The sequence below is a fragment of the Pseudochaenichthys georgianus genome, chromosome 1 (genome assembly GCF_902827115.2).
Source record: "Pseudochaenichthys georgianus chromosome 1, fPseGeo1.2, whole genome shotgun sequence".
Classification (NCBI taxonomy): domain Eukaryota; kingdom Metazoa; phylum Chordata; class Actinopteri; order Perciformes; family Channichthyidae; genus Pseudochaenichthys; species Pseudochaenichthys georgianus.
This window is the reverse complement of record NC_047503.1, coordinates 134364-149651: the sequence shown is the minus strand read 5'-3', so window position 1 is coordinate 149651 and position 15288 is coordinate 134364. Positions and strand designations below refer to the sequence as shown.

Sequence of the window (15288 nt, the reverse complement as noted above, 5' to 3'; positions counted from 1 at the left end):
ACCAATGAGCTAACCGAGGCTAACCAATGAGCACCTGCATGTGTATGAGAATGGCCCTGACACCATTTCAGCCCAGATTTAAACTCGAGCTCAATTCTCGCACTGAACAAAAACAAGTGAGTGAGGGACTGCAATATAAGAGGGAAAGAAAGAGAAACTTTAACTCTGTTCAACACAAACGTTATGATGTGTAAAGACTGATATTGTTCTATAATCGTCTGAAACTGTTAAGTCATGATGTGAAACGGTTAACAAAGAAAAAGGGAAACTCAAGCTGCTGCTACACTTTATTTTATTTGTCTAAAATTAATCACTTTTAAGATGCACATATTTTCAAAAGCTATTTTATTTATTTTCTCTATTTTATTTAAAAATGCAGCCCGAGAGGAACATTACACATATCCACAGTGTTTACTGTATATCTGTATAGTTCAATGTTAATTGATAATAAATGGTTGTTTTTGAATTGTACTTTCTTTATTTGATTGGCAGTCAGTTGTTGATTACATGCAGACGTTGATAAAGCTGCAGCTACTTCGATATATATCACACTAATTCATAAAGCAAGTGAGACATTTTGAAGTTCCGGACCTTTGCATGGGGAGATGTTCTCTAACTGGACCGCGTTGAATTTTATTTGAATACCAGCCCTGAAGACATATACAGGCCAATGATGTATTTTCCCCCACCCCTACACTGTAGGCACGCCCATTTTCATAACTCATTAACTGTTTTTCATAGACTCATGTGGAACATTTCAAAGCACTCTGTAGAGACATCCTGTTTCGTTGATGGTTAGCCCCGACTCCTACATGTAAGCCACCCCTATACATTACTCATTAACCGTTTGCCGTAGACTCTTGGGGAAGGTGTCATTGCACTCAGCAGGGAGTTTTTCATTGGTAACACTTTGCCCCGCCCACATTTTTGCCAACCCCCTTCATAACTGATGAACCATTTGTCATAGACTCTTGTGGAAGGTTTCATATCCCTTAGCATTTTTTAATGGTGTCCTGCCGCATACATTCAAGCTCTGCCCAATCAAATAAGTTGTGCAAAGTTTGTCGAAGACACTAGTGAGAGGTACGTTTCACTTGATTCAATGTGGGCGTGGATAGAAGTCAAATGACAATAACAACCTTTACTTCAGGATGTCTTCTGTCAATCAAGATGATATTAATGCATTACCAGGGGCCATGACAACATTTGCTTAAGACTGAATTGCCCCATAAAAGGGGGCAATAATAAAGGAGCTTTAATAATTATAAAGACTAACCTGTTCCTTGGTAGTATTTTGTGCAGTTTCCATATATGATGTCTTCTTGTTTGATGTCAAACTGAGGGAGAGCAATCTCATCCATCTGAACTGGGTCAGACTGCCACATGAACACAAGATCACTGGTGGTATATCCAACTAAAACATACAAAAAGTAATCATTTATATGTTACAGTTTTCCCTTACAAGGCATTCATTTCAAAACACACAATATTTGAATTTGATTTGTATTCTAACATTGTATTGTTTAAATCATTTTTAATTCCCTTTGTTTTGTACTTTTCTCAGTTGTATTGGGGAAAGACCTTGTAACATATTGTGCATCTTTAGCCACTCCATTATTTAACATAAACTATGATCTGCAAGTTGCCTTTATTTAATTGTTTACATCATGTAAAGTTTAGTTGTTCAAATGATCCAGAAAAAAAATCCTTTACCAGATCAACTAAATCTAACATTTCCTACATGCAGATCATAGACATTAGAGATGCACAGTTGAAGAGTTCTTGACCACAATTATAACTATGGAGCATTGTTTTTTTTACAAGTGGGTCCCCATTATCTGCCAATTACACAATTCTACTAATGGTACTAAGCTGACACTCTGCTGCTGCAAAAGTTGAATGACAGGAAAATAAAAATGACTTACAGCAACCAATGTTTTCGCTCAGCAAGTGAAAACATTTGCTTTATCCTGACTAAACTGTGAAAGTTCGCTTTTCAAGGGCTTGTTTACTGCCTGTAATTATGCTAATTGTGTGTGTTCGTTTTTTGTACTCACAGCTCTCTAGCTGCATCTTGCAACGCTGTGTGTCCATTGGGAAAAGTCGGAGATCCAAGGGACAAGACATTGTAACTGACAGCCTACACTCAGTCACACACAAACACACAAAGAAGACAAATGTCGTAATGATTACTAATACTTTTCAAATATATCACTTGTTTACTCCACAGAGAAGAAGAGCTGTACCAACTAGCTGCACAGTTATGGGCGGCATCCCAAGACTCATTACTTGCATCCATGTTTCCCTCAATCACATGCATCATCATTAAATTGTGCATCAGCAAAAAGTAAGAGTAAGACATGGAAAAGTTGAGGCGAAGAAAAAGGAGACCCTTCAGGCAGAAGTTTCAAAATGACAGACATGTTTGCTGAAGGTGCAGGGTACAGCTGGCCGCTGTTGGTGGTGAAGAGAATAGAGAGAGAGATCAGCGCGAGGGTGGAGAGAGAGTAGAACTTGCGGTAAACAGAAGTTAAGAAAATAGGTTGGCCGCCCGGCTCAACAACATGTTGTAGGGGTGACAAGGTTATGATACTGTTTAATTTAGGACCCCATTCATATCCCTTGATCAGAATCAGAATACCTTTATTAGTCCCACAGAGGGGTAATGTACGTTGTTACAGCAGAAAAATAGCCACAGACAGCTTAATGTTACATATGTTACATGTATTAAAAAGTTACACAATTTACAAAAAACACATCCTGTAACAGTTCTTAGGATTTAGCAGCCAGGTATATATTGCACATAGGGCTGCTCAATTAATTGTATTTTAATCGCAATTACTATTTTGGTTTGCAACGATTATGAAAACAACATAATCGAAATAAAAAAAAAATATATATATTTTTATTGGTTTTTCATCAACTGTTAAAAACACAGTTTTTTCAATAAATGGATGTTTTCAAAGTAAATGGATAATCGTTTTTAATAATCGTGATATCAATTATTGACCCAAATAATGGAGATTATGATTTTTGCCATAATCGAGCAGCCCTAACATATAGCACATATTGCACATAGTTGGTTGTTATTTAACAGCAAGGGGTGTTATAGTCTGTGATGTTGTTGTGTGGGGGGGGGGGGTCTTCTAGGGGCTGTGCTGGTTGTATAGTCTGACCGCTGCAGGAAGGAAGGACCTGCGGTATCTCTCCGTGAGATAGCGGGGGTGCAGCAGCCTGTCGCTGAAGGAGTTGCACAGTGAGGAAAGGGTGTCCTGGAGGGGGTGGGACACATTGTTCAGCAGGGAGGACAGCTTGGCTGCCATTATCCTGTCTCCCACCAACTCAACAGTGTCCAGAGCACTCCCCAGGACAGAGCTTCCTTACCAGTCTGTTCAGTCTCTTCCTGTGAGCAGCCGAGATGCTGCTGCACCAGCACGCCATAGAAAATGGCTGATGCCACAACAGAGTCATACAATGTCTGAAGGAGTGCCCCCTGCGGTGTGCGTTGAAGCTTGCCGGTGAGCATGTCTGAAACTCGACAGGCCGTTATTATATTATTTGTATGCACATATTATAGGTCTCAGATATATAAAAAACATGTCTATGACGTGTTTTGCTCAAAATACTAAACAGATCACCCATTCTAGCCATGCCTCATACCCCTCTATGTCAGCCCTGTTACTAAAGTGCTGATTCTGGGTATGTAGCTTAAAATATATATATATATTAGGGCTGTCAAACGATTAACATTTTTAATCAGATTAATAACAACTTGAACATTAATTAATCATGATTAATCACCATTCGAACTATGTCCAAAATATGCCATTTATGTATGTATATTGTTGTGGGAATGAAAAGATAAATGAAAGAAGGCGGATATATCCATTTAACATACAGTACCTATGTTTATTGTAACATTTTTCTGCGTGTCAAAATGAAAGACAACCCACACACCTATCAATCATCAAACCGTGGGGTCTTAATTCATTACGTGTTGATTTCTATCAACGGGGGAGTACTTCAGGAAAGTCGAAAGAGGGAGGGGGGCGGCTAGTGGAGTACTTCGTGACCATAGAGTGTGAACGTTGTGATCAGCTGTTTTAGCGCAGTTCTCCGGTGAAGGGGGGGAGTCTCCCTCCGCAGCCGGTTGGCGTAGTTTTGGCACAATTCCGTTGTACAGACCGACGTTAACAGCAGCCCGGTCTGTGCACACGGAGACCGACTCTGTCGTCCGGTGATCTAACCGCCTTCTGGAAAAGCTTCACAAGTACGCCGGTACGCAAATACGCTTTGTGATACAAGTGACGGTATGCATTTCAGATTACCACAGAACCTGCGTAGCAGTTATGTGCACCCCTGTACCAGAGCCATATTATTACTATTATATGGCTCTGCCCTGTACTACAGCAAAAGTATTCTCCGTCGGGACTTCCTGCAACAACAGCACGCCGTTATCAAAGATGTTCTATTGAGAAGACGATCACTACGTGACAAAAGTTTTCAAAACCATGGCTACTGAAATCAATCTTACTAACTGCTGTCTGTGCAATTTACTCCGCGAGTTGGCAGACTTTATTTTGCTTACTTTAACATCATTTTTCATGGTGGGGCAAAGCCATTTCTTGGTATTGGTGTAGCCTACCCCAGCCATACCCTGGCGCTGCCACTGGTGGCACGTATGGGGCGGGCCATTCTGCACATGCGTTAAATACGTTAAATATTTTAACGCAATTAATTCAAAAAATTAATTACCGCCGTTAACGCGATAATTTTGACAGCACTAGTCAAAACACATCTGATGAACAAAGAAAAGTACCCTCTGATTGTTAAAATGTTCCTCATCATCAAAATTGGGAACAGTTCTTTGTTTGTCTTTTTGACCATGTTGCAATATAGGACATATACAGTGTTTTCAACTGTCAGTTAAAAATATCCTCTTGCCTACTATTTCTGAAGTCCTTATATTGTATGGAAGCGATTTAGTAATATCCGGATTATTGTCCTCCTGAGGTGCCTTTCTGTTGGCATATCCTTGAAAATGCTTACATAATAATAAAAAAAAAAGTAACTTTCATTACTATTGCCTGTGTCAACCTTTGGTTGTTTTATGTGAAGATGTATATTTAGCAATTTTAAGTCATTTAAAGAATTCCATGTAGCCTAATCACCTTAAAAAATGTTAAGTTTTCAATATAAGGGCTGTCAAACTAAATCAAATCTGAAAATGTGCTCAAAGAGCCTGTATCAACACACTGCTACCTGTCAGGGGTACTTGGTCGAATTTTGCTACCTAGCGCTACTGAGCATGCGCACGCACTGAGCACCCCAAGTCCATGATCGAGAACTGAGGTTACCTACTGTAACCCAGCTTCTATGAGTAAATGGCGCAGCCCTCGGCCCGTCTACACTACAGGCATCGGAAAATGCTTTCAACGCTTCGCCCATTCATTTGAATGGGGTGACGTAGAAGATTTTGAAACTTCGCCGAACTGCATTGTGGGGAGCATGGCATGGCTTTGCAAGCATCACGAGCATCTATCGCAGGGGTGGGGAACCTCCGGCCTCCGGGCCGTATACGGCCCGCGAGACAATTTGGTACGGCCCTCGATGTCATTTATAAACACACGCAAAAAATAAAAAAATGAAAGAAATCTAGACCGCAAACAAATTAAACAAGCGAGTGCCTGTTTTTCCTGGCCAAGGTCAGGGTCCTTGAACACAACACGAGCCTAACGTGTCATCACGTGGTATATGTCTCGACTGACAGGGGTGCAGTTCTGACGGAGAGCACCAGAACGCCACTCCAGCACTTCAGAAATTGCAGTACCGATAAGTCCATACACATGCCGCAGTTTCTGCGTGTCTGTGTCTTTAGTTGAAAGCCCAGTGGCGATCTGCTCATCTGTCATACTGATCAGACAGTCAATAACTGTGTTGTTATCATTAGCATCTGGTTAGCTAGCTATGCTAACGAATATAAGAAGCTTTTTCTACAAGCAGTGAGGTAAAGGCACATCTTTATATGATCATTATAGTTATACAAAAAATAAGAGAATAAAGTAAACGGGTATAAAATACTATATGACAGTTATTAATAAAGAAGAATACAGTTTGAAAGGGGAGTGATTTGTCAAATATCCATAAATTAAAAGAAAATCTGCTTACAGTTGTGTTTGGGTGTTGAGAGATGTGTCCATAGATCTCCTAATGTTGCTGTCAAAGTGCAACAGATTGATGCTTTTAACTTCAACATTTAAAAAAAATCTTCCCAGGGGAGCACGCCACACCCTGCACGTGCATGCATACGCAAGTCATGGTGAGATATATGGATTAAGAGGTTGCTTTTTCTTTGCACAGAATGAAATGAATGGGCTGTGATTTTAGTTTTTTTAAGCAGAGGTCAATAACTTGTACGGCCCTCTGAGGATATTGTAAACATTGAAATGGCCCTTGAGAGGAAAAAGGTTCCCCACCCCTGATCTATCGGCATCAAAAGTTGAACAATGTTCAACTTTTGAGGCTCGATGCTTGGCATCAGCCAAACAAATCCCGCATATGCAAATCTGACAGTACAAGCGCTAGCCAATCAAACCGCGTGTATGCTGGGAGAGACGACGCAGGTCATTTCCTCATATTCATAAAAATGGAGGGAAAATTCATTATAGCGGTAGTGAATCACCCGGTGCTGTATGATCAGTCTCTGTTCATCTACCGCAGGGGTGTCAAACTCAATTTCATCGCGGGCCACATCAGCATTATGGTTGCACTCAAAGGGCCGGTTGTAACTTTAAGACAATATAAAAAGACATATATAAATATTGAATATATATGAAATAATGTATTATATTACATTATTGCCTCTGCATTGGATTATCATCGGATAGGGTAATAACTTCATAATTAACTACGTCTGAAAGCAGAAGTCTAGGGCAAATAATTGCAAGTCTCGTCAGTGAGAATGTCACAAAATGATTTGAAAAGAAAAGCCACATTATGAAAAAAAGAAAAAAAAAAGTAGTGACATTTTGAAAAAAAAAATCTATGAGAAAAAGGCTAATTCTAAGAAAAAAGGCATATTTTGACAAAAAAAGTCAAATTCTGAGAAAAAGTCAAATTTGAGATGCATTGTGGGACATGTCGTTTATGGGCAACGTGCTTCTGTAAAGTAGCATGTAACCGTATAATAAACATATTATATTCTTTGCAAGCTCTTGTGGGGCCACATAAACTGAAGTCGCTGGCCGGATTTGGCCCCCGGGCCTTGAGTTTGACACCCCTGATCTACCGGGATACAACCCAGAGGAGCGAGGCATGGAGGGAGGTGGCAGAGACAGTGGATGAAACTGGTAGGTTTTTGCCTGTTTGGGGATTGTATATCCAGTTTACTTCGTTTTAACATTGCTATTGCTTTGTATGCCGGGGCGGGCGGGAGATTCCTGATTGGTTGTTGGTCGCGAGAAATCGCCAAGCCTCAGACACGCCCAGCTTCAAGATTTGTTGATGCCTGTAGTGTAGACGGGCCGTCTATCGCTATTGGGTTATCCCTCTGCGCCCCCGCGCAGCACTGAAACACTTGTAGTCCACGCCCACCCGCTAGGTAGGAAGGGGGCCCGGCAATCTGCTCCCATACAATATAACTTTTCTTCAGCTATTCGTAGAGCCAGTGGGGCCCAGCGCTTAGAGGGCTGCGCCATTTACTCATAGAAGCTGGGTTACAGTAGGTAACCTCAGTCTATTTCGTATATGGCTTTGCCCTCTAAGGGCCGCTCTAAGGGCCGCTATTGGGTTAAGGGCGAAGCATGATGTAGTCTGCGCCCCACTGGGTCCGCCCGGCACTAGAAGCACAGACACACCTGCTCAATAACACCCCCTGCCTGTTGTGCCATGCGTAATGGTGCATCACCGTCCCTGGAACATAGCAAAACATGCCTGTCTTCCCGACGGGGTGAAGGCTGGGAACAATACATACCGGCCGCTGTGAGAAAGTAGAGACGAAGGTCCCACCTTGCCCAGCGATCATAGAGGGGGAACAGCAGCTCTCTGTGTGTCAGACAGGTAGGAGAGTGCCCAGCTGGATCCCTGACGTCACTCACTCTGACCAGACACTCAAAGTGTGTCAGAGGAAAAAGGAACATCCCTCCTATAAGAGGGGAAAAGGGCCGCTCTCCGCGTGCCGAGAGGCAGGAGAGAGGCGCGCACAGCTGGCTCCCTGACGTCACTCACTCCGACAGGACACCCAGTACAGAGTGTGTCAGAGAGGAAAGGGAGACATCCCTCAAATAAAAATGAATACATGAACAGGGGGAAGACCAAGATGCAGCTGTGCAAATATCTTCCACTGACATTCCTCCGTGCAAAGCCGTGGAGGAGGAAATTCCTCTGGTGGAGTGCACATTGATGTTCTCCGGGGGGTCCACCCCAGAAGAGACATATGCCTGCGACACAGCCTCACACAGCCAATGTGACAGCCGTTGTGCGGACAGAGGCTGCCCGATCGAGCGCTCTCTATAGTGCACAACCAGGCGCTGAGAACGGCGCCAGGCCGCCGTGCGCACAACATCAGACAGACAGCGCACGCACCGGACAGAGGAGATGAGACGTGGCTTCTTCCTCCGACCTGTAAGGAGGAGGGAATAAGCCAGCCAGGGTGATCACTCTCGACTCTAAAAGAGTTGTGATGACCTTAGGCATGAAGGCCGGTTAGGGCGTAAAACAGCTGAACTGCCATCTCCTTGGATCCGGAGACCTGACGGAGTCACAGAGAGAGCTCACCCTTTTCTCTGATAGAGCCAAAAGCAATACTATTTTGGCTGAAAACAGTTTAAGGGGAACTTGATCAGGTTCAATGGGGCTTTGCTTTAGTGCGCGTAACACCAAAGCCAAATCCCACTGAGGCGCCAGTGTGCGTGACACCGGTCTGAGTCTCCGTACTCCTCGCATAACACGGCTGCTGCGTTCTGCGAGCCCCTCGGTTCAATTCGCCAGGAATATACATTGCTCTGATGGAGAGCAACGTGTGTGCGCGCCCAGAACAGCAGCCGCCTGGCTGCGTTTAGAAGCTGCGCGGATCGTACTCCTCCCTGGCGATTGAGGAAGGCTGCTTCCATAGCCGTGGCCTGTTGTCTGTGCAAATCAACACATGTTTGATTGTACAGCAACGGGGCGACTCCCCCGTTCTTTTCCGAGATTTAGAAAAATAGCCGGAGTAAACCGTGCAAGACACTGTTCCTGGGATAACGGGAGTGTTTCTTGTATCCCATGGAACTGCTGGGGGGAGAGGCTTCTCTGTGATGTGCCGTAATGGTCGTCATGGTGACGAGCCACGCCATCGCCACCGCTGCCCGTGAGACAAAAGGGCTGCGAGGGAGTTTCCACACGCTGCATTTCACTCCGTCTCTCATCATGAGGCGCGTACACGCCCAGAGGATGAGAGGTGTGTGTATGCTGTCCACACGAGGCGTTATAACGGTGCTCGTGGATTTATAATGACCGTGTGTAGGAGGCATATCTGAGACAGAGGAATGCCGCGAGCTCTGCAGTTTATAAACCAATAGGTTAAAAACAGCAGGCTTCTGCAGCGAATGAACCACCTCTGGAGTGTCCCCCTGTTGGAAGAGACCCAGGGGGATCACCACGTGACCAGCTGACGCAAACGCCGAGCAGCTGCGTCACGGAGAGGGCTGTGTGGGTTGTGACATGCCGGAGGAGAGCTGTCAGTTTCTCCACTCGCTGCCGCGAGAGCCGCGCTCTGCTGGCTGAATTTAATTCCACTCCAGATAAACATTTGTCTGAGAGGGAAGAGGACAGCTCTTCTTCCAATTTATTATGAAACCCAGGCTTTGACAGATGCGATACGAGATGTACCGTCTGTAAAGCGACTTCCTCCCTGGAGCGAGCCAGCAAATAGCAGGTCGTCCAGAGGAAACCACACTCTCATCCCTCCTCTGTGTAGTGGCTCCAGCCTTCTCTACACAAAAATGGGAGGAGCCAGGAAATATCCAAACGGCAGACGATTGTCTGGTCTGATATTCCCTGACTTGAGAAAATGCAGGAATTTCCTGTGTTTCAGGATGATGGGTACGTGGAAGCCGCATAATAGATTTATAGAATTTTTTAACATTAAAAAAATAGTATAAAATCAAAAGGTGGGTTTTTTGACAAAAAAAGCTTTGTGTTAAGTGTAGGGCAGTTTACGGAAGAGGATTAGGGCCACATGAATATTTTTTTTGGGAGGATTTAAAAAAATATATATTTTTTTTTTGTTCTGGGAAAAAAGTCAGAATTCTGACTTTAATCTCAGAATTCTGATTTTAATCTCAGAATTCTGACTTTTTTCTCAGAACAAAAAAACATTTATTTTTTTGGGAGAAAAAAGTCAGAATTCTGAGATTAAAGTCAGAATTCAGATTTTTTTCTCAGAATTCTGACTTTAATCTCAGAATTCTGACTTTTTTCTCAGAACAAAAAATAAATAAATTCTTTGGGAGAAAAAAGTCAGAAATACCGGTAACTGTAGAACCAGCTTCAGTGAGAGATTTACACATTGCAGTAGGCAATTCCGCACAAGGATGACCGGAATTTTTTTATTTTCCGGTCAATTTTTGTATTATTGGTTGATCCACAAGATGTGAAATATAGAAACGGAACAAATATCTGCCTGTAATGTGCCAGTGCAATAACAATTATTAAAGTATCCAAAAATAAAAGATAAAAGGTTTTGTTGCACACAACAATGCCTGCAAAACAGATGTTGAGACATAATACAACTTACCTTCAGAATGTCTTTCAGTATCAAAGCAATACTTGCAATCTTAGTAAAAAGCAAACAATTGTAATCATAACTTCTCATAACTAAGATAACTGGTAGAAGACTAGTTCAGTCTGTTTATATGCACATCTGAGAGTTGTGTGTGTGTGTGCGTGTGTGTATAGGGAAAGTGTGTATGTGTATCTACTTGTTTAGAAGAACCACCCACTTGAAATTTTAACAAGACATTTGGAATCAAGGCAATGTGACACCTGAGGAAACATTTGATCATAAATCATTTTAAGCATTATTTTAAGATTATGTCTTAATTACTTTTTACACTAGTATAAAATATGTTCTAAATAAACAAGTATGCTTTGAACAAGGCACTTGCTTTGCAACTTTATATTCCAGTCAATGGTCAGATAAGGGGTTAGCTCCACATGCATGCTTTTACACAAGTTATTCACCTGGGTAAGTGGCATATCATTTTACAATTTACACAAAAAGTAAGAGGGAGCAAACAGTACATTGTATTTTACAACTGTCTGTTTCCATATAAGAACAATGAAGCATGCAACTGTTCTTGTTTGAATCCTTAAACATCTTAGCAGTATTAAAAGGTCTTGAATTACATGAACAAATTACATTTCTGTCAAGTCAGGTTTGTGTTCTGCAACTGGAGAATATGTAATGTAGTCAATATGCAAGTTTGTTGTAGTTTGTGAACACACCACCAAAAAAAGTCAGAATTCTGACCGGTATTTCTGACTTTTTTCATCCAACGTCCAATATAAAACCAAATGTACCACGGTACGAGGCACACACAACATGTTATGTTTAGTAGTTGCTTCAAATTAGTTAACAGTTGGCGAAATGCACCGTTTTGAATAAAACATGTGGCAGTGGGGCACCGCACTAGTAGTTCAGTAGAGTTTTTTTGTTGATGGTGTTCGCGCTACATTTTCAAATCCTGCTCGGTAGTTAGCAGTGTGTCGTCGAACTGAGTTTTCCTTTACTGTGGAAGTCAAGTCAGTTCACTCACATGCATCCGACTGTGTGTGATGCACATGTGTGCTTTTATTTCCTGTGTACACTGAGACAGATAGCGGCATCAAATTCCTAAAAGAAGGGTATGTCACATTCACTGCCATGGACACTGCTCTGTAGGCCAGTGTGTGATGCGGCCAGAGGTGTGATCCAGGAAGATTACTGGGAAGTTGATCTGTTGGTGCCTCCTTCTGTAGCGCGTTAAATTGAAGTTAAGGTATACTCTTTGTCTCCAGTATCTTTCTGTAATTACAGTTATGTGTGTTCGCTACAATAATCGACATTGAGCAGGTCTCCCTTGAAAAAGAGATCAATGATCAATGATTTATCTGTATAAATAAAGGTTTGAAATGAAATGTCTGTTAAACACCTATTGTTATTGGTGGTATTATTAGGGCCCGAGTGCGGAGCGCTAGGACCCAACGGCGTCCTAGCACGAAGTGCGAGGAACCTATTGTTATTGGTGGTATTATTAGGGCCCGAGCACGGAGCGCTAGGACCCAACGGCGTCCTAGCACGAAGTGCGAGGAAACCTATTGTTATTGGTGGTATTATTATTATTATAGTGCTGGCGTTTCCTCTTTTTGAGGTCTTTAGGATGCTGAAAAAGTTGTATAATTGTACACGTACGCCAGGACCGGTGAAACATGTTATATTCTGGAGTCAATGGGTTAAATATTCCAACCTGCTCACTAGCGCCACCTATCAAAATCCCATTTCGGAATACATTTACAAAGTCGCACCGTAACTCCGAATGATCTGAAATTTTGCACACATATCGGGGTGGACCTGCTCTACAAATAATCCTCTTGGAACCCTAAGCTCCGCCTACATCTTTTTAATTTAAATTACCATAATGTTCAAAACAGTTAAATATTCACTTACATTTCAATTTTCAGTTTTTCAACACCAAACTTTGTATACAGCATCGGTGGAGGGTCAGACACATTACCCTAGCACAGTGGTTCTCAACCTTTTTACACCAAGTACCACCTGAGAAAATAGTTGGCTCTCCAAGTACCACCATATGTCCAATGTTAAAATACAGTCTATGTACAGTTCATGCAGGACTCGGAGGCAAATTTATTCATAATAACATTATTTATTGTCAGCAACAGCTACTTGTACAAAGGGCAGTCCCTCTCCCTCTCCCCCTCACTCATCACTCACTCACCCACACACCACAAGTGAGAACATAAAGAACAAAAATAATAACTTATTCTCACACAACAAATGACAACTGTACAGTACTTCAATCATACATACACACACACTCAATTATATGCAATAGCTTTATTAGCATGACCATAGTGACATATATTGCCAAAGCTCTAAGTTGCAACATCTATACACAAATACACACAAATAAACACAAACAGTTATAAACAAACTGCTTAGGATTTGGTGTATCAGCTCAGTTTGATTCTCTCAAACTGTGGCAGGCAGAGACAAACTGTCCTGCAACAATGCAGCTCTCTTTATATTCCCCGAGTAGTATTTTTAGTTTTTCATTTTGAAATATTTGAGGCCACACATACACATCTGCCCCCCCCACACACACACACACACACACACACACACACACACACACACACACACACACACACACACACCACACACACACACACACACACACACACACACACACACACACACACACACACACACACACACACACACACACACACACACACACACACACACACACACACACACACACACACACACACACACACACACACACACACACACACACACACACACACACACACACACACACACACACAGCAAGTGAGAACAGAACCAAATAATAACAAATGACAACTGTACAGTACTTCATTCATACACACACTCTATCTGCCACACGTTGGTGTCCATTGACAAGTCACCTACATCTAATGAGAAGGTTGCGCATGTCTCCGTGAAGACAGTCCTTTGATGTATGGGACAATCGAGGTGAGCTTCAGTCTCAGGTCGGCTGTATTTGGTTTTAATAACAGCAAGGGAAGAGAAGCCTTTCTCGCACAGATATGTGGTCGCAAAAGGAAGGAGAAAGCGCACAGCTTTGTCAGACAGGGCGGGGTATTCTCTGTGTTGCTTTATCCAAAAGTCCACTGCTTTCTGAAAGCAGGCTTTAGTGTTTCATCACAAGAGAACTCTATTAAACTCTCCTGCTCAGCCACAGTTAAGTTCTTTGGCAGTCCAGAGGCTTCCATGCTGAACGGGCTTCTCATCCAGCTGTTGTCTTCGGTCCTCACTGGGAAATACTGGCGGAACTGTTGTCTGAGCGAGACAAGGTGTGCAACCATGTTGTCCCTCACTCCTTCATCAAGGGTCAGCTCATTCTCAGACAGAACACTCTCGAAAGCAGGGAAAGCTGAAACATCAACTGCCTTGACTTTGATTTCGAATAACTCCAACTTTTTCAGCATTGTGTTGATTTTGTCCTGCACATCAAACACATTGATGGAGAGTCCCTGTAGTCCCAAATTCAGGTCGTTTAAACGGGAGAAAATGTCTGACAAGTATGTCAACTGGCTGAGCCACACTGTATCATCAAACACATCTGATAAGGGGACGTTTTTGTCCTGTAAGAAGACTTGGACTTCTCTGTGCAATTCAAAAAGCCTTGAAAGCACTTTCCCTCTTGATAGCCATCTTACTTCTGTATGGATCAGAAGTTGGACATGCTCGCTGCCCATCTCATCACAGAGCACTTGGAATAGGCGAGACTGCATCGGTCGGGCCTTTATGAAGTTCACACTCTTCACAGCAGAGTCCAGCACAGACTTCACCGCCAACGCCTCCCGGTGGATGCTGCAGTGTGTCCATCGCATCTCCGGTGCGACCTCTTTGATCCGAGCTGCTACTTCGCTGTGGCGGCCAGTCATAGCCCTCGCGCCGTCTGTGCAGACTCCAACACACTTTTTCCATTCAAGTCCATTCTCTTGCACAAACGCATCTAGGAGCTGGAATATGTGCTCAGCTGTTGTTCTGGTCTCCAGTGGTTGACAGAACACAAAGTCTTCCTGAGCTGCACCATCATGTTCATATCTGACATAAACCATCAAATTGGCCAAATCTGCAACATCAGTAGTCTCGTCCAGCTGGATGGAATAATAGCTATTACTTTTAATGCGCTCAATCAATGTATTTGTAACATCCTCTGCCATCTCTACTATTCTCCGTGACACAGTGTAATTTGAAAGTGACACCAAATGTAACTGTTTGGCAGCCTTCTCGCCACACATGATTTCTGTCATTTCTTTTGCGAGTGGGAGACAAAGTTTTTCGCCAATTGTGTGTGGCTTACCGGCTTTTGCAATGCGGAGGCTGGCACGATACGAGGCTTCCTGGGCCTTGGCTATGGGTGTACAGCTGGATTGGATCGTTGACTTGCACAGTAGATCATATTTTCTTGTAAAGAATTCCGCTGGCTTGTCTTGCAGGTGGGCGTGTTTATGTAAGGTGCCGTTGGAGGTGCGATG

The 15288-nt window shown here is 42.9% G+C and overlaps 1 protein-coding gene across 2 annotated transcripts in view; it reads right to left on the bottom strand.

The window, feature by feature from the left end:
- The window catches only part of LOC117455299 (glycine receptor subunit beta-like), a 174884-nt gene that overhangs the window by 58330 nt on the left and 101266 nt on the right, over positions 1-15288 (bottom strand). For both annotated transcript variants that reach the window (XM_034094754.2, XM_034094748.2), the window contains exons 6-7: positions 2058-2140; positions 1277-1414 (exon numbers count right to left, since the gene is read on the bottom strand). In XM_034094754.2, coding sequence (XP_033950645.1) covers positions 1277-1414; positions 2058-2140 — 221 coding nt within the window. The remainder of the gene's footprint in view (positions 1-1276; positions 1415-2057; positions 2141-15288) is intronic.